This window comes from Scyliorhinus canicula, chromosome 3 (assembly GCF_902713615.1).
Source record: "Scyliorhinus canicula chromosome 3, sScyCan1.1, whole genome shotgun sequence".
Classification (NCBI taxonomy): domain Eukaryota; kingdom Metazoa; phylum Chordata; class Chondrichthyes; order Carcharhiniformes; family Scyliorhinidae; genus Scyliorhinus; species Scyliorhinus canicula.
The window spans coordinates 182,776,366-182,802,915 of NC_052148.1; the positions used below are offsets into that span (position 1 = coordinate 182,776,366).

General features: G+C 46.6%; 1 protein-coding gene across 2 annotated transcripts in view; it reads left to right on the forward strand.

Annotated features, from left to right (window-relative positions):
• Positions 1–22,093, forward strand: part of prss12 (serine protease 12) — a 243,574-nt gene extending 221,481 nt beyond the window's left edge. For both annotated transcript variants that reach the window (XM_038791864.1, XM_038791865.1), the window contains 2 exons: positions 9,536–9,816; positions 20,818–22,093. In XM_038791864.1, the coding sequence (XP_038647792.1) occupies positions 9,536–9,816; positions 20,818–21,125 (589 nt within the window). In that variant the 3' untranslated portion in view covers positions 21,126–22,093. The remainder of the gene's footprint in view (positions 1–9,535; positions 9,817–20,817) is intronic.
• The last annotated feature ends 4,457 nt before the right edge of the window (positions 22,094–26,550 follow it).

Below are 26,550 nucleotides of genomic sequence, written 5' to 3' on the forward strand. Positions count from 1 at the left end.
ACAGGGATGGTGCAGGAGGGAGGGTTTTGGTTTCCTGGATAATTGGGGCTCATTCTGGGGTAGGTGGGACCTCTACAAACAGGATGGTCTTCACCTGAACCAAAGGGGTACCAATATCCTGGGGGGGAGATTTGCTAGTGCTCTTCGGGGGGGTTTAAACTAATTCAGCAGGGGGATGGGAACCTAAATTGTAGTCCCAGTGTACAGGATGTTGAGAGTAGTGAGGTCAGGGATAGGGTTAAAAGTTTGAAAGAGGGCACCGGCAAGCAAGACGCTGGTTTGAAGTGTGTCTACTTCAACGCCAGGAGCATCCGGAATAAGGTGGGTGAGCTTGCAGCATGGGTTGGTACCTGGGATCTCAATTTTGTGGCGATTTCAGAGACATGGGTAGAGCAGGGACAGGAATGGTTGTTGCAGGTTCCAGGATTTAGATGTTTCTGTAAGAACAGAGAAGATGGTAAAAGAGGGGGGGATGTGGCATTGTTAATCAAGGAAAGTATTACGGCGGTAGAAAGGACGTTTGAGGAATCGTCTACTGAGGTAGTATGGGCCGAGGTTAGGAACAGGAGAGGAGAGGTCACCCTGTTGGGAGTTGTCTATAGACCTCCGAATAGTTCCAGAGATGTAGAGGAAAGGATTGCAAAGATGATTCTCGACAGGCGCGAGAGTAACAGGGTAGTTGTTATGGGGGACTTTAACTTTCCAAATATTGACTGGAAATACTATAGTTCGAGTACTATAGATGGGTCAGTTTTTGTGCAGTGTGTGCAGGAGGGTTTTCTGACACAGTAAGTAGACAGGCCAACAAGGGACGATGCCACATTGGATTTGGTACTGGGTAATGAACCCGGCCAGGTGTTAAATTTAAATGTAGGTGAGCACTTTGGTGATAGTGATCACAATTCGGTTATGTTTACTTTAGCAATAGGTAGGGATAGGTATATACCGCAAGGCAAGAATTATAGCTGGGGGAAAGGCAATTATGATGCTATTCAGCAAGATTTAGGATGTATAGGATGGGGAAGGAAACTGCAGGGGATGGGTACAATCGAAATGTGGAGGTTTTTCAAGGAACAGCTACTGTGTGTCCTTGATAAGAACCAAGAACAAGAACAAAGAAAATTACAGTACAGGAACAGGCCCTTCGGCCCTCCCAGCCTGCGCCGATCCAGATCCTTTATCTAAACCTGTCTCCTATTTTCCAAGGTCTATTTCCCTCTGTTCCCGCCCATTCATATACCTGTCTAGATGCTTCTTAAATGATGCTATCGTGCCCGCCTCTACCACCTCCGCTGGTAAAGCGTTCCAGGCACCCATCACCCTCTGCGTAAAAAACTTTCCACGCACATCTCCCTTAAACTTTCCCCCTCTCACCTTGAAATCGTGACCCCTTGTAACTGACACCCCCACTCTCGGGAAAAGCTTGTTGCTATCCACCCTGTCCACACCTCTCATAATTTTGTAGACCTCAATCAGGTCCCCCCTCAACCTCCGTCTTTCCAACGAAAACAATCCTAATCTACTCAACCTTTCTTCATAGCTAGCACCCTCCATACCAGGCAACATCCTGGTGAACCTCCTCTGCACCCTCTCCAAGGCATCCACATCCTTCTGGTAATGTGGCGACCAGAACTACACGCAGTATTCCAAATGTGGCCGAACCAAAGTCCTATACAACTGTAACATGACCTGCCAACTCTTGTACTCAATACCCCGTCCGATGAAGGCAAGCATGCTATATGCCTTCTTGAGCACTCTATCAACCTGCGTTGCCACCTTCAGGGTACAATGGACCGGAACTCCCAGATCTCTCTGCACATCAATTTTCCCCAAGACCCTTCCATTGACCATATAGTCCGCTCTTGAATTTGATCTTCCAAAATGCATCACCTCGCATTTGCCTGGATTGAACTACATCTGCTATTTCTCTGCCCAACTCTCCAATCTATCTATATTTTGTTGTATTCTCTGACAGTCCTCCTCGCTATCTGCAACTCCACCAATCTTAGTATCATCTGCAAACTTGCTAATCAGACCACCTATACCTTCCTCCAGGTCATTTATGTAGATCACAAACAACAGTGGTCCGAGCACGGATCCCTGTGGAACACCACTAGTCACCCTTCTCCATTTTGAGACACTCCCTTCCACCACTACTCTCTGTCTCCTGTTGCCCAGCCAGTTCTTTATCCATCTAGCTAGTACACCCTGAACCCCATACGACTTCACTTTTTCCATCAACCTGCCATGGGAAACCTTATCAAACGCCTTACTAAAGTCCATGTATATGACATCTACAGCCCTTCCCTCATCAATTAACTTTGTCACTTCCTCAAAAAATTCTATTAGGTTTGTAAGACATGACCTTCCCTGCACAAAACCATGCTGCCTATCACTGATAAGTCTATTTTCTTCCAGATGTGAATAGATCCTATCCCTCAGTATCTTCTCCAACAGTTTGCCTACCACTGACGTCAATCTCAGATGTCTATAATTCCCTGGATTATCCCTGCTACCCTTCTTAAATAAAGGGACAACATTAGCAATTCTCGAGTCCTCCGGGACCTCACCCGTGCTCAAGGATGCTGCAAAGATATCTGTTAAGGCCCCAGCTATTTCGACCCTCGCTTCCCTCAGTAACCTGGGATAGATCCCATCCGGTCCTGGGGACTTGTCCACCTTAATGTCTTTTAGAATACCCAAAACTTCCCCCTTCCGTAAAACAACTTGACCGAGAGTATTTAAACATCCATCCCTAGCCTCAACATCCGTCTTGTCCCTCTCCTTTGTGAATACCGATGCAAAGTACTCATTAAGAATCTCACCCATTACCTCTGAGTCCACGCATAAATTCCCTCTTTTGTCTTTAAGTGGGCCAATCCTTTCTCTAGTTACCCTCTTGCTCCTAACATACCAATAAAATGCTTTGGGATTTTCCTTAACCCTGTTAGTCAAAGATATTTCATGACCCCTTTTAGCCCTCTTTATTGCGCGTTTGAGATTCGTCCTACTTTCCCGATATTCCTCCAAAGCTTCATCAGTTTTGAGTTGCTTCGATCCTATGTATGCTTCCTTTTTCATCTTAGCTAGTCTCACAATTTCACCCGTCATCCATGGTTCCCTAATCTTGCCATTTCTATCTTTCATTTTCACAGGAACATGTCTGTCCTGCACTCTAATCAACCTTTCCTTAAAAGACTTCCACATTTCAAATGTGGATTTTCCCTTAAACAGCTGCTCCCAATCCACATTCCCTAGCTCCTGCCGAATTTTGTTATACTCTGCCTTTCCCCAATTTAGTACTCTTCCTTTCGGACCCCTCTTGTCCTTGTCCATGAGTTTTCTAAAACGTACGGAATTGTGATCGCTATTCCCAAAGTAATCATCGACTGAAACATCAACCACCTGGCCGGGATCATTCCCCAATTCCAGGTTCAGTATGGCCCCTTCCCGAGTTGGACTATTTACATACTGCTCTAAAAAACTCTCCTGGATGCTCCTTACAAACTCTGCTCCATCTACGCCTCCAACACTACACGAATCCCATTCAATGTTGGGGAAGTTAAAATCTCCCATCACAACCACCCTATTGCTCCTACATTTTTCTATAATCTGTCTGCATATTTGTACCTCTACTTCATGCTCTCTTTTGGGAGGCCTGTAGTAAAGTCCCAACAATGTTACTGCACCCTTCCTATTTCTCAGCTCCACCCATATTGCCTCAGTGCTCGAATCCTCCATCGTGCCCTCCTTAATCACAGCTGTGATATCATCTCTGACTAGTAATGCAACATAAGTATGTACCTGTCAGGCAGGGAGGAAGTTGTCGAGCAAGGGAACCGTGGTTTACTAAGGAAGTTGAAGCACTTGTCAAGAGGAAGAAGAAGGCTTATGTTAGGATGAGACATGAAGGCTCAGTTAGGGCACTTGAGAGTTACAAGTTAGCCAGGAAGGACCTAAAGGGAGAGTTAAGAAGAGCGAGTAGAGGATACGAAAAGTCATTGGCGGATAGGATCAAGGAAAATCCTAAGGCTTTCTATAGGTATATCAGGAACAAAAGAATGACTAGAGTAAGATTAGGGCCAATCAAGGATAGTAGTGGAAAGGTGTGTGTGGAATCAGAGGAGATAGGGGAAGTGTTAAATGGATATTTTTTGTCAGTGTTTACACTGGAGAAAGACAATGTTGTCGAGGAGAATACTCAGGTTCAGTCGACGAGGCTAGATGGAATTGAGGTTCACAAGGAGGAGGTGTTAGCAATTTTGGAAAGTGTAAAAATAGATAAGTCCCCTGGGTCAGATGGGATTTATCCTAGGATTCTCTGGGAAGCCAGGGAGGAGATTGCAGAGGCTTTGTCCTTGATCTTTATGTCGTCTTTGTCGACAGGAATAATGCCGGAAGACTGGAGGATAGCAAATGTTGTCCCCTTGTTCAAGAAGGGGAGTAGAGACAACCATGGTAATTATAGACATGTGAGCCTTACTTCGGTTGTGGGTAAAATGTTGGAAAAGGTTATAAGAGATAGGGTTTATAATCATCTTGAAAAGAACAAGTTAATTAGCGATACTCAACACGGTTTTGTGAAGGGTAGGTCATGCCTCACAAACCTTATTGAGTATTTTGAGAAGGTGACCAAACAGGTGGATGAGGGTAAAGCGGTTGATGTGGTGTATATGGATTTCAGTAAGGCATTTGATAAGGTTCCCCACGGTAGGCTATTGCAGAAAATAAGGAAGTATGGGATTGAAGGTGATTTAGGGGTTTGGATCAGTAATTGGCTAGCTGAAAGAAGACAGAGGGTGGTGGTTGATGGCAAATGTTCATCCTGGAGTTCAGTTACTAGTGGTGTACCGCAAGGATCTGTTTTGGGGCCACTGCTGTTTGTCATTTTTATAAATGACCTGGAAGAGGGTGTAGAAGGATGGGTTAATAAATTTGCAGATGGCACGAAGGTCGGTGGAGTTGTGGATAGTGCTGAAGGATGTCATAGGATACAGAGGGACATAGATAAGCTGCAGAGCTGGGCTGAGAGGTGGCAGATGGAGTTTAATGCGGAAAAGTGTGAGGTGGTTCACTTTGGAAGGAGTAACAGGAATGCAGAGTACTGGGCTAATGGCAAGATTCTTGGTAGTGTAGATGAACAGAGAGATCATAGATCATAGATTTTACAGTGCAGAAGGAGGCTATTCGGCCCATCGAGTCTGCACCGGCTCCTGGAAAGAGCACCCTACCCAAGGTTAACACCTCCACCCTACCCCCATAACCCAGTAACCCCACAACCCAGTAACCCCACCCAACACTAAGGGCAATTTTGGACACTAAGGGCAATTTATCATGGCCAATTCACCTAACCTGCACATCTTTGGACTGTGGGAGGAAACCGGAGCACCCGGAGGAAACCCACGCACACACGGGGAGGATGTGCAGACTCCGCACAGACAGTGACCCAAGCCGGAATCGAACCTGGGACCCTGGAGCTGTGAAGCGATTGTGCTATCCACAATGCTACCGTGCTGCCCTAGATCTCGGCATCCAGGTGCATAAATCCCTGAAAGTTGCCACCCAGGTTAATAGGGCTGTTAAGAAGGCATATGGTGTGCTAGCCTTTGTCAGTAGGGGGATTGAGTTTCGGAGCCACAAGGTCATGCTGCAGCTGTACATAACTCTGGTGCGGCCGCACATGGAGTACTGCGTGCAGTTCTGGTCACCACATTATAGGAAGGATGTGGAAGCTTTGGAAAGGGTTCAGAGGAGATTTACTAGGATGTTGCCTGGTATGGAGGGAAGGTCTTACGAGGAAAGGCTCAGGGACTTGAGGTTGTTTTCGTTAGAGAGGAGAAGGCTGAGAGGTGACTTAATAGAGACATATAAGATAGTCAGAGGGTTAGATAGGGTGGACAGAGAGAGTCTCTTTCATCGGATGGTGATGACCAACACGAGGGGACATAGCTTTAAATTGAGGGGTGGTAGATATAGGACAGATGTCAGAGGCAGTTTCTTTACTCAGAGAGTAGTAGGGGTGTGGAACGCCCTGCCTGCAACAGTAGTAGACTCGCCAACTTTAAGGCCATTTAAGTGGTCACTGGATAGACATATGGATGAAAATGGAATAGTGTAGGTCAGATAGGCTTCAGATGGTTTCACAGGTCGGCGCAACATCGAGGGCCGAAGGGCCCGTACTGCGCTGTAATGTTCTATGTTCTATAATACAATTTTCAAACTGTGATATTTCATGTTCTCTCCCCTCTACCCACTCTTGTTCAATGTCTGTATGTTTCAGGTGCAGTTGGTTCTAATGTCAAAGTGAATAGACATTGTGCAACCTTCACGTATACCTGTCTAATTTGAGGGTTGTAATTGCAATGCAATATTAGTAATGAAAGTGAAATGCATTTGGCTGATATTCCTTTCTGTATTTTTTTTGTCAATGTTAATCCGCTTATTTTGATTTTATGTGAGAATTCTAAGTCATACCCTGAATTATCCTATGATGCTCAAAACCTTGAAGTAGAAAAGAGCAAATTACTCTGCTCTCAAAGGTTTTCAGAATTAAGAATCATGACCATCATCCAACTAGAGAGGAAGATTTATTTAGTTCACTGTTGAGAACAAAATCATGGCCGAAATTCTCCCCTACCCGGAGGGGGCAGAGTGGTGCCAACCACTCCGGCGTCGGGCCTCCCCAAAGGTGCGGAATTCTCCGCACCTTTAGGGGCTAGTACCCCGCCGGGGTGGCTCCCGCTACGCCAACTAGCGCCAAAACCGGCGCCAACGGCCTTTGGCGCCCGCTGGCTGGCGTTGGGGCTGTCCCAAAGGCCTTGGCCGGTCGGCGTCAGTCCGCGCATGCGCCGGGGACCACCGGCTCATGCGTGGTAGGGGGGGTCTCTACAGCCTCTGCCATGGTGGAGGTCGTGGCGGCGGTGGAAGAAAAAGAGTGCCCCACGGCACTGGCGCGCCCGCCGATGGGTGGGACCTGATCGCGGGTCAGGCTTTCGTGGGGGCACCTCCCAGGGTCCAATCGCCCCGCACCCCCCCCCCCCCCCAGGACCCCGAGGGCCCGCTCGCGCCGCCAATCTCGCCGGCACAGATGTGGTTTAAACCACGTCGGCGGGATTGGCCTGTCAGCGGCGGGACTTCGGGGCTGATCGCAGGCCGGAGAATCGCCGTGGGGGGCATGCCGATCAGCCTGGGTGGCGGAGAATTCCGGCCACGGCGGGAGCGGGATTTACGCCGGCCCCGGGCGATTCCCCGACCCTGCGGGGGGGGGGGGTCGGAGAATTCTGCCCCAGATTCTTCATACAAATGTACAAAATTCTGACAGGGCTGGACAGACTGGATGTTGTCCCTGGCAGGGGAGTGTAGAACAAGGGGTCACAGTCTCAGGGTACAGGGTAAGCCATTAAGGCCGGAGCTGAGGAGAAATCTCTTCACTCAGAGGGTGGCGAATCTATGGATTTCTCGACCACATAAGGCTGTGGAAGCGAAATCACTGAATATATTGAAGAACTAAATAGATAGATTTCTAGGCACTAAGGGCATCAAGAGGTGGGGGAGAGAGCGGGAAATGTTATGTTTTTCTGTTGATGATTTCACAATAATAGTTAAAAATTCCTCCACAATCCCTGCATGCGTCATAAGTGCTAAAAACACTCAACAGGCCAGGCAGCAACTTTGGAGAGAGGAGAGTAGGTTTAAAATTCAGGTCTGGTGAAAGGTTATCAATCTAAAATATACAATTCCTACTCTTTCTCTGGAGATGCCACTTGACCTCTGGGTGTGTCCAGCACTTTATAACATGTGGGGCGGGATTCTCCCAACGGGAGTCTAAGTGCCGACGCCAGAGTAAAAACCGGAGTGTTTTACTCCGGCATTGGCGCCCGTTCCCAGACCCCTATTCTGGGGCCTCCGTGGCAGGGGCGTGGCATGACTTGCGGGGGCGGGGCCTTGGCGGGGCGTCGGAGACCCCTTGGGTCCCGCGCATGCGCAGTTGGGCCAGCTCAATCCTGCGTATGCGCAGTTGGGCTGTGCCTTCTTGCGCATGCGCGGGAAATGTCTTACGCGCTCCGGCCCCAACCCAACATGGGGTTGGTGTTCAGGGGCCGGCTGCGCCGTTAAGTAGTCCCGGGGGGGGGGGGAAAGCTGGCCCGCCAATTGGTGGGCCCCGATCGCGGGCTTCGGAGAATCACGCGCCGGTGTCGGGGCCTCGTGGCGTGATTGCTCCGGCCTGGAAAATCGGAACATCGTGGATTTTCAGATTTCCATTATTCTTCTACTATTTCATAAATAATTCGTGTTATGGGATATAAAGGATGGCAAAACACAGCTCTGAGCACACAATGGCTAGTACTTTCCAGTCCGCCCCCCTCAACCCCACACACACACAAAAAAATTGGCAAACCGGCAAAAAGGTCCATTGACCTTCAGCCAAACTGGAAAGCTGGCGGGTTTCTCCATTACACCGGCAGTCGGTACCTACACCCGGCGTGGGACTGCCCACAATGGGAAGCCCCATTGACAGGGTGGCGGGACGAAGAATCCCGCTGCCGGCTTTGATGCACCGCACCAGAAAACTAGTGCGGTGGCATGGAGAATCCCACCCAGAGTGTATCAAATCCTAATGATGTTACATTGGAATATCGGTCTGTTCCCCATTCGGAGGGAGTCAAATTGAAGGACTGCTTTGGCACTCCTTTCTTTCAGCTGGGTTAATTGCGTGCCAAAAGGAGACTTCAGTGCGAACAAGAAAATAAATATCATTACAAATGTAAGAAAAGGAAGATCGTTTAGCAAAACAAAACTCCTGAAAATGTGGGAAAATTGTCAAGTTTATGCTGGGAGCCTTTATGTGACTGTAAATAAAGTCCAAGCCTTGTTCAAGACTCCACTTTTTCCCATCAGAACTTGAACCTTTGTGAGGATGAGATAGACCTCCTTAATTCTTCTGTTGTCAATGGAAGTTCAAGTGAAGTTCAGTGCTCCATGTGCGGAATGATTGGATGTAAAGACTTTCTTGCCTATTCATTCAGCTGATGGATGGATTTCCTGGTTTCTTTCCAATCAGCTACATTCTAGAAGTGCCCTTATCCTATTAAAAAAATATGGGTCTATGATTTTACTGTCAAAATAAAGGAGCTGGTTGTAGCAATGTGTGAATCCAGAACTGCTACATGAACATCAATCTCCTGTGACCTAACAAAGCATCCAAAAGGAACGCATCTTAAGTGTGTGAGACCATCAAATCTTTCAGTTTATTAGAGTAATTAATTGTGATAAAAATGAGTTTCATAGCTGATTGACCTTTCCTTGTTGCATGTTTACTTTTACAATTCTTTCTGCTGTCACAATTCAGTAATGTTCTTCAATCTGATCCCCTTTGCAAAACACAACAAAATAATATTCTACTACCATTCAACAATATTATTCTTATAGCTTACTGAATATTAGCTCATTGTCATTTATTAAGCTGGAGAACATTCATGATAGACATTCTATTAAATGAAACTTTCTTTTTAACTTTACACTTTCTCTTTGACAGGTATGGCAACAGCACAAAAAATTATATAGTGCGTGTTGGCGATTACCACACATTAGTATCTGAGGAATACGAGGAAACCTTTGAAGTGAAGAGGATTATTATCCACAAGGGCTATAAGCCAGATGCTAATGATTATGACATTGCATTGGTAAAGCTAGAAGGACAGCAGGAACATTGCATTAAATTCAATGTCCATGTTCTACCAGTATGTCTACCACACAGGAGAGAGCATATCCAAAAAAGAGGTTCAAACTGCTACATCACTGGATGGGGTGACACAGGTAACAATTAGTATTTTTCACCATTATACTAATCTGCACCAATGGAGAAGAAATGTAAACACGATGCATTGAACTCAGGTAATTCAAGGTCTCAGTTAATTGTTACTGATCAAATAAGATCTTCAAAAACACAGCAGGTTTATTGGTCAACAAATGGTGGACGCGATTCAGTGGACTTGAGTTTAGGTCCACTGAACGGTGTATTTAGCAGAGTGTTTCTCAGCGCCTGCCATGCCAAGAAAGGCCCCGCTATTCAACGACACTTTGCTAGGTTTGCTAGGTTTTTTTGGCCTTGGAGAGATTCTCTCTGACAAGCCCGCACTTAGAGACATTTCCTGCTGGTGAACTTCAACTCGCAGTTCGGGGTACCATTTTGGAAGGCTGCCCTGATTTTTCCAACCGCCCCCCCCCCCCCCCCCCGCCCCACAGGTGCCTGGGTGGCACTGACAGGGTGCCAGGCTGGCAGTGCTAAGGTTCCAGGGTACCACCCTGCCCTGTCCCCAACCATCCGGGAGTCTCCAATGAACCTCCCAAAACTAGGCTGGGAACCTGGTACAGTGACTCATGACCCAGTGAAGAGGTTTGATGATGGCCTGCTGGGATGCAACGTTTCTACCCATCTCAAACACGGTCGGGGAATCGCCTGGGGCCGGCGAATTCTCCGACACCCGGGAATCGGCGGGAGCGGGAATCATGGCGCGCCGATTGGCGTGCCCCCCGCGGCGATTCTCCGGCCCGCGATGGGCCGAATTCCCGCTGCTGACAGGCCTCTCCCGCCGGCGGGAATTGGAGCACCTCTGTGCCGGCGGGATTGGCGGCGCGAGCGGGCCCCCAGGGTCCTGGGGGGGGGCGCGGGGCGATTGGACTCCTGGGGGTGCCCCCAAGGTGGCCAGGCCCGCGATCGGGGCCCACCGATCGGCCGGCGGGCCAGTGCCATGGGGGCACTCTTTTTCTTCCGCCGCCGCCACGGCCTCCACCATGGCGGAAGAAACCCCCCCTACCGCGCATGCGCCGGTGGTGACGTCAGCGGCCGCTGACACACCGGCGCATGCGCGAACCAGCGAAGGCCTTTCAGCCAGCCCTGACGCCGGGCGGCGGGCGACAAAGGCCGTTGGCGCCGGTTTTGGCGCCAGTCGGCATGGCGCCAACCACTCCAAGCGGGCCTAGCCCCTAAAGGTGCGGAGAATTCACCATGGGTAGGCCCGATGCCGGAGTGGTTGGCGCCACTCCGCTACGCCGGGACCCCCCCCCACCCCGCTGGGTAGGGGAGAATCCCAGCTATGGTCATCGACATAGAAAAGAGTAAGAGCTCCCAAAATTGGAGTTCCTACTTTCCAGGTCTATTTAGGGTTATGGTACGTTGTCAATGCTGATGTTCCTACCTGCAAGAAGTGTGCTGGCTGACATACCAGCGTAGGTGTGAACAACATCCATTATTTAAATGACAAGGCAACTCTACAGTACAGAGAGTTCTGGGTTCATGGTACATGCATCACAAAACATTAGTGTGCAGGTACAGCAAGCAGTTAGAAAGTCAAACGGAATTTTGGCATTTATTGCAAAGAGGAAGCGAGTATAAAAGTAGGGAAGTGTTGCTGCAGCTATTTACGGCCTTAGTGAGAATACCGTGTACAGTTCTGGTCACCTGATTTAAGAATGAATTGGATTAGAAGCAGTCGGGGGATGATTCATTCGACTAATTCTGGGATGAAAGGGTCAGTTGATGAGGAAAGGTTGAGCAGATTGGGCCTATACACATTAGAGTTCAGAAGATTGAGACGTGAGCTTAATCAAACAGATAAGATCCTGAGGGGTCCAGACAGGACGGATGCTGAGGTGGATGGGTGTGTGGGGGGGGGGGGGGGGGGGGGGTGAGGGTGAGGGATGGTGGCGAGAGTGGAGTGGTACCATTGGGAGAGTGGGGCTGTGGTATACACTTGTTTGCGACAAGTGAAAAAACCTTCACCACAACCAGTATGGCGCCTCTAACTCTTTGTTCCACGATGCAGGCCGATCACCAAACACATGCCCATCTCCCCAGACATGGATCCCACCCACACTGCCTCATCCAGCACTCTATGTGCACGCACACCCCCAGCTCACCGGATACCACACCCTGCATCCCATACACCCGAACATAACATTACCTGGACCGGACACAGATCCCCTCACTGTTGCACTCACCCATCCTCTGGCCGTGGACTTGTGCCCGTGCTGGGGGCCCTCCTCTGGGTGTTCGAATGTTGGTTGCTTCTTCTGTGGTGTGGCCTTCTGCAGTGTTCAAGCACAGTGTTCAAGCATTACGGTCTGATTGGGATTGCTGGGCAATAACTCCCATATGGTACATGGCCCGCTCACCCACAGGAATCCACTTGGAATGTGTGGAGTGCTCAATGATTGCCAATTCCCAATTAGCAATGGCTTTCAGCCGGATGGCCAGAGGCCTCCGCATTCAATGGGGGTTATTGGTGGGCAGATAGACAGGGACTGGGTTGCACCCGGAACATGTACACATGATCAAGGGATTGGCATAGGGGACCTGCACACGGGCACACCTTCAGCAGAGACACGCCCCCAGCTGCGATACCACCCCCTTCTCAGCTCCGACACCCCTCCCCCCCTCCCCCCCATCGCAGTCCACCCCAAATGAGGCTGGACCCCAGGTTTCTCTCCCTCCAACCCCCCCCCCCCCCCCCCCACCCCCCACCCCCACCCCCACCCCCACCTGAGCACAGGTGTGGCCAGTGCCCCTGGGCTCTTTGCCTGTGAGTGAAGAGTGAAGATAGATACTCAGCTCATCAGGTCCCCGCTGCAGCCCGTCCGCAGGTTTATGTTTTTAAAAAGGAGTATTAATCGGCACCAGCGTGACCACTTGCTGAGGAGGCCGATGAATCATGGGAGGCTGTTGGATATGGGGTGGCTCCAGTTAACTGTATGGAAATAGGGCTTAAGTGGTGATTGTTGTTTACTTGCCACGCTACGGCGGGATCCCAATTTCGTCTGTGGGAGCAGATCACTTGAATTGCCAAAGGCTTGGCGCCAGGCGCAGGTCTCATTTTTGGCCTCTTCCGCTATTCACCGGCCTCCTTGCACTCCGCTCTTGCACAATGAGGCAACTGAATCATGCACTATGTGTCCTAATGGGCAAGTTTAGAGAGGTGTTTTTGGGTGAAATCCACACTGGTATTAATCCACATTTGGGCCTTGGGCAGTTTCTTCCCGTTCCAGCCCACAAAGAAATGTTTTCAGCAATGGGGAGCTGAACTTACCAGTGAGGTAGGCTGTTCAGAGATCGGGCTGCCAATTTGAAAGGGTACCCCAAACTGGGGGTGTGGTCTACCGTCCACGTTGTGCTGGGCGAGAGCACAGGCAGGCCGGTAACATAGCAGGAGAGGCCAAACCCGGGAACCACAAAAGGAGATGGTAACACAATGGTTAGCACTGTTGCTTCACAGTGCCAGCGTTCCACGTTCAATTTCTGCTTGGGTCACTGTCTGTGCGGAGTCTGCACATTCTCCCCGTGTCTGTGTGGGTTTCTTCTGGGTGCTCCGATTTCCTCCCACAGTGCAAAGATGAGCAGGTTAGGTGGATTGGCCATGATAAATTGCCCTTAGTGTCCAAAAAGGTTAGGTGGGTTTACAAGATTACGGAAATAGGGTGGAGGTGTGGGCTTAATTAGGGTGCTCTTTCCAAGGGCTGGTGCAGACTTGGTGGGCAGAATGGCCTCCTTCTGCACTGTAAATTCCGTGATTCTATGATTCCCCCATCCTCCAAAGGACCAATATTTACCTGCCATGAAGCAGGTGGCTGTAAAATTACAATCAGCCTATGAGGCCTGGACACGCTGCCTGAAACTCCGAGGCAACAATACCACAGAGGCAGCAAGTAACATTCAAACACCCAGGGGCTAGGCAGCAGCACTGGGGACAGCCCGGCAACCAGAGGGTGGGTGTGTGCGGACCGAGGAGGAAACCAGAGCCCAATGGCTCATTTAAATAGCGAGATCCAGATCGTGGTGCCTCTGTCGCTACACCAAGACAGGCGCACTAAAGCCGGTAAATCAATCCCATAAACTCTCACCAAGAGCAGTGCTGAAATACCTTGGTTTTGAGTCTGCCTTATAGTAATCCAGTAACGTGGAAAAGCCCTTATACCTCAATCAACTCGATATCATAGCTTCTCAAATTATTATTTCACTTTAAATGGTCGCAGAGAATCAAAATTCCATACAAAATAGGGTTTGAATGTGCCACTTGAAAATGGGGATTGAAATATCTCGAGGTGCCCTGGTTCAATTTTGTCCCAATAACCATCTTCACTGTAACACCTCAGTTTTTCTTCCCGAGCTCCTTGACACACAGAGAAACATCAATGTTTCAAACAATTACCTCAAATCAAGGGTAGCATGGTGGTTAGCATAAATGCTTCACAGCTCCAGGGTCCCAGGTTCGATTCCCGGCTGGGTCACTGTCTGTGTGGAGTCTGCTCGTCCTCCCCCCGTGTGCGTGGGTTTCCTCCGGGTGCTCCGGTTTCCTCCCACAGTCCAAAGATGTGCGGGTTAGGTGGATTGGCCATGCTAAATTGCCCGTAGTGTGCTAATAAAAATAAGGTTAAGGGGGGGGTTGTTGGGTTACGGGTATAGGGTGGATACGTGGGTTTGAGTAGGGTGATCATGGCTCGGCACAACATTGAGGGCCGAAGGGCCTGTTCTGTGCTGTACTGTTCTATGTTCTATGTTCTATATTAAATGAATAGAACCAATACATCTGACTTTAAAATGTAAGCTGGGGTATTCTGATACACTCTGATCCAGGTATCCTCTAATCTCACTTGAACTGCATGTTACATAACGTCTTGACTCCCTGTCACCTTCAGCACGTGCCTGGTGTAAACAGCAATGAAGTTCACTCACGTCAGAACATGCCTTATAACCCTGGCAGTTGTAGTGGTCTGGAATTCATTATCCCAGAGGATGGCAGGAACATATTCAACAGTAAATTGGATAAGTACTTGGGGGTGGAGATGGGGGGAAGGCAGGCCCACCACAATTTAACCAGTCCCTTCAAAGAACCAGTACAGGTATAAAGGGCCACATGACCCCCTTCTAGTCTGTGCAATTATCTGCCTCTATGAGGCAATAATAAGCACAGACTAACCAGATAGTTTAATAATTACATTTATGCTGTGCTTCACAGCCACTGTAATGGTTAACCGCAGGCAATCAATAAGGTATAATTAGATGGATAAGGTTGGTGCATATTGTCTTGAAGCTCTTACCCTTTCTTAGTTGTGCAGAGTTGAGCGACTGAATGCTTAACAGTGATGGTGACTTGTAATTGTACTGTTCATCAAGCTATAGCTGGTTCAGCCACTAATTTCCTTAAGTTTCATTGCCTTCTGAGCTTGACAGGGCAATACAGTATCGAGATCTGTAAACCTGTCCACTCATGGAAACTGGTTTGATACCTTTTAAACAATAACAGCCAAAACTACATTCCAGGATCTGAATAGATACATTCAGTTCATACACAGGAGGAGCAGTACACATTGACATGGTAATTTAGGAAGTTATTACATCATTTTCCAAAATCAAAGAATTATCTGACATTCATGAGAAAAGATTTTTTTTTAATGATGTATATGTTCGCCGTAAACACATTGTCTCAAAATCTCACATCCCTTGTATAATGTGTTGTGTTATGCTGCTTCGTGTAGCATAAGTTGTTTCCTTGATGTATGCTTTGACAAAGGAAGCTCCAGACTATGAAATGAGTTCAACATGTTTATTGAACTATTAACACAGTTCTTAAATGAGTTTGACTCTCTGCTAATCTTGCTGTAGTAACTCAGTCTATTTTTACCAGCCTGCTCTAAACCACGTGCTGGGTGTGATGCTGCTGATCAACCCTGATGTACTCTCTAGATGTCTGTCTGTGGAAAGAGGCAGAGCCTGTGTGCCCTGTCCTTTTATATGGGTTCTGAAGTGCCCCCTTGTGGTAATGCCACCTCTGGGTGTCCTGATTACCCATTGGTTGTGTCCTGTTGTAATGACCCATTGGCTGTCTGTCTGCATGTCATGACATCTCTGGTGCTCCCTCTAGTGGTTACTTAGCTGTAGTGTATTTACATTAACCCCTTGTGTATGTACAGTGATGCATATCACCACATAATGGTGACGTCTACAAACTATATTTTCAAGCTTAACACTCCCTGTCTGTAGACCCATGAGTCAGGAGGTGCATATGAGGAATTTAATGGACAGAAATCAAGGGGGGCATAAATTGCATCGGTGCTTGACTTCCTGCTATCTGCTCCTAATGTGTGCAAAGATGCGCTGGAAAAATTCCACTTTGAACTTGCCGTCCATAAATGTAAGAACAGGGAAAGCAGGGGATTAGTTAGCAATTTAGTGCTTGGCCGTGGAATTGCTGGCCTTGACTGGAATCATGCCTTCAGCTGAATGTAGGGGAATTGGGTTGGGGGATCTACAGCCACATATTGATGGGGGTGGGGCATGGATTGTTTCTTTCTGAAATATATTTTTACATTTTTTTAATTCAATATGAGGCAGACGTCTATTATTCCTTCTAGGGCAACCCACATTTCAGTCATGAACACATTTCTGTGACTGACAGGTTTTTTTTAAACATTTAAATGCAACAGAAGGCCAAATTGACTGCATCAGGATGTGAGGCATTTTAATGCCAGTAATAAGCCTGTACTAACTGCAAAGAGAAAATCCTGCCAAATGTCCTTAAACATCAGCTGAAGCTAAAATATTGGAAACATACACTCTTAACTCACAAACTTGCAGCCGACAGACCTTCCTTTGAAGACTGAGATCTACTGAGGCTCCTATCTTGAGTTGTTATTTATGGCCAGATGTGCTGTTGTTTTCTCTCTCCCCCAACAGTTCTTTCTCTCAGTCTTACACATATTTCTCATTGTTACTTCTGTCCCTTGGCTCCTTCTGATAGGTGTTTATTTTTCTCCAGCTTCTTCCGTTACCATCTCAGTTGCCCTTCATTTCTACAGAAATTATTATGCAATGATCTTGCCCAGATTGACACTGGATGTCACTGATATTTTAAACCATCATCTCATTCCAGGTTTCAGGCACAGCACTGTTCTGATTTATTCTACACAACAAACTGGCTTAAATGGATAGACATAGTATTATATATGCAAACATATAGATATATAGCATATAAACACATAGATGTGGGTATACGTGTTGGGCCGGATTTTATGGTCAGTGTTATGCTGAGCACGTTGCACTGCCTGGGAATATTTCTGTGACCTGACCCTTATCCGATTTTTCACCAATATCTTCCTTTCCTGGGTGAAGCATCAAAGGGTCAATGTAGCCTCTTCAGGGAAAGATCATTTGGTGAAAGAAGAAATAGAAGAAGGGAGGATATGCCCCCTTTTTGTGACAGGAGCTGTCATATTCAAGTAAGTTTTTAAAGGTACAAGTCAATTAGTAAAATAATGAGTTAGTAAATGGATGAGTGGGTGAATGGGTAAGTTGGTGGGGTAGGTGATGTGGGATAGTGGGTAAGGTGTGTAGGTGGGTGGCTGGGTTTGGAGTGATGTGGTAGTTAAGGGGTAGTCAGGTCAAGTCGGGGATTAGTGGGTGGTCGGAGGAGGGAATAGTTGAGTGCTTGGAGGATAGGTGTGTGGTCGGATGGTTGGGGTGGTGGTCTGGTGGTTGGGGGGGAGGTAGTTGCATCAGCTCGGAAGGATGATTGGCGGGTAGGGGAAGATGGCTGTTTTGCTCAGTTGAGTTCTGCTGGCCGATCGCTGAGTTAGATCAGGTAATAGTTCCAAGGTAAGTATCCAGGTAAATCCCATATATTTAGCCTTGAGCTTACTTTGGAAGAGTGTCTTGGACCATTGAGATCAACCCATCAGACATTTAATCTTCTCAAGCAATTACAGTGCATGGATGTCCTTCAGTACTACCGTGGGATCCTGATGTGCATCACCCAATTTATGTCCCAACTCCAATAATCTGGAGACAAGAAGGTTTTGCCATTTTGTTACATAAAGATGGATAAATGCATACACATTCATATTTATAAACCAGGCAGCGAGGCCTCATGTCACTTTGTGATTTGCTTTTTGAATATACTAGAATTTCTTGTAATTTTGACAGTGAAGCACACATTGATACTTGTATTAATAAAGGTTTACATTACAGTGTAAAAACTCTAATTTAACTGAGGACATTCTGTGATCTTTCGAATCAGCTCTTGTTTATATAAACTTTATATAATATATGGAGAAAGTTGCCAAGTGAGTTGAGATGAGTCAAAAGTGGGTCTAATCGTTTGATTTGTTCCTAAATGTGTTGATGTTCTAAACATTTTTCACTGTATAAACCAAACCTTTAAACATTTTGAGAGTGACATTATATCACGTCACAAACTGGACACAGGGAATGATATCTATGCAGGAACAGGGGGGCCTGGACCACATTAGCTACTGAGCCAGATGGCTGTGACAGTCTCCTGTGTGTTCATAGGTAGCTCACGTGCAAAGTCGTTCTAAATTTCGAATGTTACATTTCAAGGAGCAATCCTCAGGTAGGTGCTCGGAGGAAGCGGAAGACAATCAGGAGAAATGGGAGCCAATCAGAAGAAGACTGATGCAAGATTGATACTAATCTTTAGGGCATGCAGGGAAGTGGTCCTTTTCAACCTCATATTCAGACAAGTTATTTTTTTGAAAATGTGCTTTTTTGGTGGGAGCCTTCAGGGATCTCCTGAGGGACCTTTGGTTAAATCCTGTGTAGTCTTAGTCTTAGTTATTCCTGGACATAGTCAGCCTGATGCCAGTTGGATTTAGGACATCTTTTTGGGAAGCGGTCCTGAAACAGTTTGTGTTGCCGATTTGTACTTGCAAAGGGACAATTGCCTGTTTTAAGCAAGAGGTCCTGGACATGTATACTATAACCTTTACCCAAAACTCAGATGGTGTACAGCATCTGCCAAATCAAACACTTTGATACCAATATCAAGCCTGGGCCCAGAGTTTATAAATCTATGCAAAAGTGTATTGTAACAAATTTATTGAAGATTAACATTTGTGTGTAAAGTCCCTTGTTTTGATTATTTTAAGTAGAAAAGGTACGAATGCAAAAAATCTCATTTAGCATAGAATTGAAGTGTATCATTCTCATTTACTCTTGTTTCTCGCTTCATGGTCCAAACCAAAGTTCTTAATGGTAAAGGCATTCATGTGGACAAGTACTTTCAGTATAAGATATGGGTGTGGTGCCCTATCCTGTTACACTATAGACTAATATGAAAGATGATTTAGATCTGGCTGGATATTGATTGGCTGAGAAAATTTTCTTTTGGTTAGTTTTACTGACTTAGACGAATAGTTTCCCGATTTTAGTAAAGTCGTAGCAAAAATTTAAGGCACAAAAGTACAATTTCCATAAGTATTCTACTAATTATCTGCCATATCTTCAGTAGGAAAGCGACAGGAATTCTGTGGCTTTTATGCCACTTCATCAGGATTTCCATTGATCTTCTCATAGGATTATAGTTGGAGAACACCCATGAAACGTTTATACCTTTTTTAAGGGTAAGGCTGAGTAAAGTAAACTCCATGGAGAAAATGCCCTTTACTCAATATCTAACTTGAGAACAGATCATTCCTCAGTGAAGACTATGTTTTGTGAGGATATCCATTCTGGGGAAAGTTTCTTCTACTTTCTCCTTTGGCGGCTCTATGAAGCAGCATTGTGAATTGTTTGTGAAGATATGAGGTGAGATTTGCTGGTCCCACAGTGGTGGGACGGGCGAGCCTCACAAAACTGTGTAGACATCGGCAGGATTGGAAGATCCCACCAAGGGCTAATGGTGAGTCACCTCCGCCGCTGGAAAATACACCGCAGGTGAGCCGGAAGATCCCACCTATTGTCTGTTCAGTATTCCTGGATTATCAATATGTCTTCATAGAATAATGGTGTAGGTACACCCACTGTACTATTAAGGAGGCTGTTCCAGAACTTTGACCCAGCGACAGTGGAAGAACGGTGATCTATTTCCAAGTCAGGGTGGTGAGTGATTTGGAGGGGAACTTCCAGGTGGTGGTGTTCCCATGTATCTGCCACTCTTGTTCTCCTAGATGATACTGGCCATGGGTTTGGAAGGTGCTTCCTAAGGAGCCTTGGCGAGTTCCTGCAGTCCATCTTGTAGACGGTAGGGCAGTCACTCTCTCCTCACCTTTGGAGTTCAGCTCTTTTGTCCATGTTTGAACATAGGTTGAAAACAGACGTATATCCTCTTTCTTCAGAGGCTCTATCAATTTTATTTGAATAATGGCAGGAGATCTGGAGAGATCTCTAGTAATTCAGGAACATTGAATTTATATCAAGGTACTTCTTAACTCCAACCTCAAAAGATGCAATCACACTCCATACTCAGGATGAATTTTCCACTTCATAAATTTGAGGTCTTATGTTTGGGGATGTGACCTCTATTCACTCAGCAGATCATGCTACAGTTTTCAGTTGAAAGTGCTGACGAGACTATTGGCTCTGAAATTTGTTTTGGGGGGGGGGGGGGGGGGGCGGGGGGTGGTTCTACTGGTCTCCCACCATAACTATGGTGGCAACAAACTAAATGAACTTCCATGGAAATGACATTGACATCTGAAAAGGGCTGTTTGCACCTCTTCTCTTTGAAATATACCAAACTTCCTCTGTAGCTACCAAGAGAAACCTTATCAAATTTTAGAAGCCCGTGTTCCCATAGCCCAGCTTTACAAATACCACCAACATAGCTACTGTAATCAGAGGTCATCCACCATTGGAAATATATACTTCCTTTTGCTTTCAAATCAATGTTTTAAACATTAAAGTTAGTAGCTTGAGTGTTTGCTGCCCACCTCAGGGCAAAGTCTGGAGTCTAAAATGTTGGGTGCAGGAATGGTACCTATGAAACTTAACTAATGAGCAATTATCATTTTCTATCTCCACTGTAGGGAGAGCCTATTCAAAGACGCTGCAGCAAGCTGCCATCCCGTTGCTTCCAAAAAGGCATTGCGAGGAGCGTTACAAGCAGAGGTTCACAGGGCGGATGCTCTGTGCAGGAAACTTACTGGACCACAAACGTGTGGACAGTTGTCAAGGAGATAGTGGTGGGCCACTGATGTGTGAAAGAGCAGGAGGACACTGGGTTGTATTTGGTGTGACCTCCTGGGGACATGGCTGTGGTGTAAAGGATACCCCAGGGGTCTACACAAAAGTCTCCACCTTTATGCCTTGGATTAAACGTGTGACTAAACTGTAGGCGGCTGTGATCCGAAGACATGCCAGGGGATTGGTGCTGGCTGCTGACTAAGCACATACTGGAGTCATCCAAATTCAATTTGCAACTACTTTATTGCGATGCCAAGAGCACTTCCAGAATCCAAGGATAAACGCAGAAAAAGATCAGGAATGTTGGGGTGCTTTTATAATTATAGATTACAGTGACAATTGAATTGTCAATGAAAGGGCTGAAAGGCATGTTGAGGTGATCTGTGCATCATGGACTTTTATTTAGTTTCAAGTATATGTACAATGTAAAATGTATAGAAATTTTTGATTTCCTTCTCATCTGGTGGTCTATATTTTCCTGAACTGGGAATGCACTGTCAGAAATAATGGTGCTTATTTATTTATACTTTGTTGCATTCTTTACCACTCAATAGTGCCCCACTGTGGAGAGAAACTGTATAATTGTAGACCATTTGAGGGACTTCACATTGCGCTCAGTATAATGTTTGCCCAGGTTAGCTTCAGAAGTATACAGGGCGACTGGATTCTGTGCAATAAAGAGAAAACTGCCTTGCCTCCATTCACCATTGCACTACGAGGATCAGAATAATGAATAAACACGGGACCTTTGACTTCTTACAAAGGCCCATTCTTTCAGGTTAACAAATGCATTGGTGAAGTTTATGACAGTGTCATTACTCCAATTAATGCTGACAGTATTTATATCTGAATTAACTGAGAAAATTGCACTACCTTGTAATATGGGATTTTATTTTTTGTTTCATTTTGACGAAAAGCACAAGTCCCAGGTCGGACAAATAGCTGGGAACCAACCAGAATGAACCAGAATATTCAGTCAAATAGTTACCTGCCCTGAGATTGTGTTGATTACTTGAAAAGTTGTATAAACTTAATACTGAATTGCTTGGCATGAAAAGTAAATATTGCTTAATGGTCGTATACAAGCTATAAATAAAGATGCTTTGTCCAACTTTAATAGTTCTAACTATTCTGTGAATTGGATAAAGAAAGAAGATGCCTACAGATATCGGACATAAATGTCTATTTGGTTAATCCCAATTTACACTAAAAGGATTCAAGAAAGCCAAGTCCTGCATAAGCTACCTGAAGGAATTGGGTAAGACAGCATAATAGTTATGGTACTGACCTTAGAATAAGCAGCTTATAGGTTCATATCACAACATGGCTGGTTGGGAAAATGAATTCAATAAAGTCCTGTTGGAAAAAATGGCAATGAGAGTTGCTGAATTGCATCTAAAGTCCAGTTGGTTTGCTAGTGAAGGTGTGGGTGGGAGCTTCACGAATATTTCTCTTGGGTCTACAGGACAGATTCACAGTACAAAAATGGCCCATTCAACTTCCTATGAGTCTCCTCCCAACATTACCCAACCCTGTCACCATAATCTTCCATCCATGTCTACCTTTCCCTCAAATGAATCTATACTGTTCACTTTAGCAACTTCTTTGTTGAATAAAATTTATCTTTTGATGGTGGTCAATAAATAGGCCACAACAACCACCTGGCAAGCCCAGAGTCTGCTCCACTTAGTGGGATCTAATTTCATGATTGGTCCATCATTTACAAAGGTATGGAAACACATTCAGAATTTGTTGGCAGCAGTAATTGAGTTGTATAACGGCAAGCAGATGCTGCTGAAGATCCACAATTCCATCTGGTGAAATCACTGCTCGATATTTGATCAGGAGGATGGAAACTACGATTGCTCGTATTTCATTTGAAGCTATGTTACTCACCCTGCTACTCATCAAAAGTGAGGGCACAAATATGTAATTGTTGCCAAACAACATTTTGGAAATTATTCTCTTGAAGGCAGCAGGTAGGTCGACTTGCACTGGGGTCCTGACAACTCCATACCGGAAAAATCATGGAATGGGATTCCAATCAAGCTCACTCTCTGTGGCACACTGTGTTTTCAGTCAGGTCCACTGTATTCAGCATGAATTGGCCAACCAGACTGACTCATGACCAAAACATGGAGCTAACCATAGAGAAGATATGATGCAGAAAGAAGTCAGTCAGCCCATTCTGTCTGCGTCAGCCAAAAAAAGAGGGGAAAAAAAGAAACTAGCCACTCATTTTAACCCCACTTTCCCGTTCCTGGTCCATAGCATTGCAGGTTGAAGAACTTCAGGTGAAGATTCAGGTACCTTTTAAATGAATTGAGCGTTTCAGCCTTAATCACCAATTCAGGCAGTAAATTCCAGATACCCTCTGGGTGAAAAACAGTTTCTTCATGTCCCCTCTGATCCTTCTACCAAGCACCTTGAATCTATGACCTCTCAGCAAGGGGAAACAGGATTTTCCTGTCTGTCTACGCCCCTCAAAAATTTGTATACTTCAATTAGGCCAGCCTCTCAACCTCCTGTATTCAATGGAAAATAACCTTAGCCTATCCAATCTTTCCACATAGCTGCAGAGTTCTTGCTCTTGTTCTCATTCTTCTCACTTGAAGTCACATAACCATCTCAAGCAATGACCTTCTGCTTTAATAGACAGAGTAGTCCTGGGTGGGCAAGCAGCAAGGGGTTGACTAGTACTCTGTGGAGGGAAACTGCCTGATTCTTGCTGGCTAATCTACAACAATTGCTCTACCATCCTTACTTCACTGAACCTGAAGAGGTGAAATGTGACCTTATGACGGAGTGGACAAAGTACATTTACTTGGTTATAACAAAGTGAGGAGTAGGGGGTCAAAGATTTCCTCTCTTTAATGGAATATATCTCAAAGGGCATCTTCATTCAGAGGGTGGTGAATATTTGGAATTCTCTGCCCCAGAGGCACAGTCATTGAATATGTTCAAGTCTGAGATAATAGATTTCTACATATTAAAAACATCAAGGGATAGTGCAGGAAAATGGTGGTGAAATAGAAGATCAACCATGATGCCATTGAATGATGGAGTGGGCTTGAGGGGCTGAATGGCCTACTTCTGCTCCAATTTCATATCTTTTCAACAGTGTATTTTGTTGGACTTCCGGTGGCGTATGCGAGTGGAGCGGCTGCATCAAGAAGAGCTCCGGCACTTTCGGGGATTTTTGTGGCTCCTTTGGGGTTTTCCCCGATTTATTGATCACCCCCCGACTATCGTCGGCCTTTGGGGCCGTCACGGGCAGCTAGCGAGACTGGTTTGAAAACCAGCGAGGAACCCCGTGTGGGTGTTGGGAGGCGGGGGCTGAGGTGCTGGGCCCAGCGCGCTCGAAGGTCAGCGGGGCTAAAAGGAGGCCGAGGCTGCAGGAGAGATGAAAGGTGAAGGACCAGGTGAGACATGAGGGTGAAGGACCAGGTGAGACTTAAAAAGGGCTGGGTTAGTCAGGTGTTTCACTCTGGATTTGACGGAAGGGCTCGAGGGGTAGCGGTACTGTTCAGCAAAAGGGTACGCTTCCAGATGGCGAAGATGGTTGCAGATCAGGGGGGTAGATATGTGATTGTGACAGGAGCGCTGGAGGGGAGGTTAGTGGCGCTATTAAGCGTATACAGTCCCAATTGGGACAATGTGGGATTCGCGAAGAAGGTGTTTGGGGCCATCTCTGACTTGGACACACACGAGCTGATTGTGGGGGAGGGGGGAACTGGAACTTGGTGCAGGAGCCAAGGTTGGACAGATCACGGCTGCGCTCGCTGGCCCCATCAGGGAGGGTGAAGGCGTTGGCTGGGCTAATGGTGGAAATCGGAGGGATAGACCCTTGGAGGTTTCTGCACCCAAGGGAATGGGAGTACTCGTTTTTCTCAGCAGTCCATAAGGTGTACTCACGGACGACATTTTTGTGGTGGGGAAGGCTTTGCTGGCTGGAGTTAAGGGGTCGGTATACTCGGCAATTGCAGTGTCAGATCTTGCTCTGTATTAGATGGATATGACACCGGAGAATGGGGTAGCGCAGAGGCCGGGGTGGAAATTAGATGTGGGACTTTTGGGGAACCAAGTGTTCTGTGAGAAAATTGAAAAGGTAAATAAAGAATATGTAGGTTTCAACTGTACGGGTGAGGTGTCGAAGGCAGTTGTCTGGGAAGCTCTAAAGACGGTGGTGAGGGGTGAGGTAATTTTGTTTAAGGCCAGGGTGGACAAAGAGGAGAGGTTGGAGCGGCAGAGGGTAATAGATGAGATGTTGGAGGTAGATAGGCGTTATGCAGAAGATGGGGACCCAGCGAAGCTGGAAAAGAGGAAGGAACTACTGGCGAGCTTCGACCGACTGTCTACCAGGAAGGTGGTGCGCCAACTGAGACGAGCAAGGGGTGCAGTTTATGAACATGGAGTTAAGGCAGGTCTGCTCCAGAGGGAAGCAGTGGCAAGGGAAATTCTTCGGGTGAGGGATAGGGCAGGGAAGTTGGTGGTGGCTCCGTATCTGATGAACAAGGTTTTTGAGGAGTTTTATGAGAGGCTATACAGGTCAGAGCCACCTGCGGGAGACCGGGAGATTCGGAATTTCTAGATGGGTTGGAGTACCCGAGGTTAGGGGAGGGGGACAGGGCTACATTAGAAGGAGCAAGAGTGGAGCAGGAGATAAAGGATGCGATTGGGACGATGCAGTCGGGGAAGGTGGCAGGACCGGATGGGTTTCCGGTGAAATATTATAAAAAATTCAAGGATAAGCTGGCACCCTTGATAGTGGGGATGTTCAAAGATGCGATAGGGAAGGGGGTTTTGCCACAAACCTTGGGGCAGGCATCGATTTCACTGTTGCTAAAAAAAGATAAGGATCCGACTGAGTGTGGGTCGTATAGGCCCATATCACTTCTGAATGTGGACGCAAAAGTATTGGCGAAGGTACTGGCGGGTAGGCTGGAGGAGTGCCTCCCAAAGGTGATAGGTGAAGATCAGACGGGGTTCATGAGATGGAGGCAGCTTTTTTCGAACATTAGGAGGGTGTTGAATGTCGTTATGGCACCGGTGGAGGGGAAGGAAACAGAGGTGGTTGTGGCATTGGACGCTGAGAAGGCTTTTGACCGGGTAGAGTGGGGGTACTTATTGGCATAGAACATAGAACATAGAACGATACAGCGCAGTACAGGCCCTTCGGCCCTCAATGTTGCACCGACATGGAAAAAAACTAAAGGCCATCTAACCTACACTATGCCCTTATCATCCATATGCTTATCCAATAAACTTTTAAATGCCCTCAATGTTGGCGAGTTCACTACTGTTGCAGGTAGGGCATTCCACGGCCTCACCACTCTTTGCGTAAAAAACCCACCTCTGACCTCTGTCCTATATCTATTACCCCTCAATTTAAGGCTATGTCCCCTCGTGATAGCCACCTCCATCCGCGGGAGAAGGCTCTCGCTGTCCACCCTATCTAACCCTCTGATCATTTTGTATGCCTCTATTAAGTCACCTCTTAACCTTCTTCTCTCTAACGAAAACAACCTCATGTCCATCAGCCTTTCCTCATAAGATTTTCCCTCCATACCAGGCAA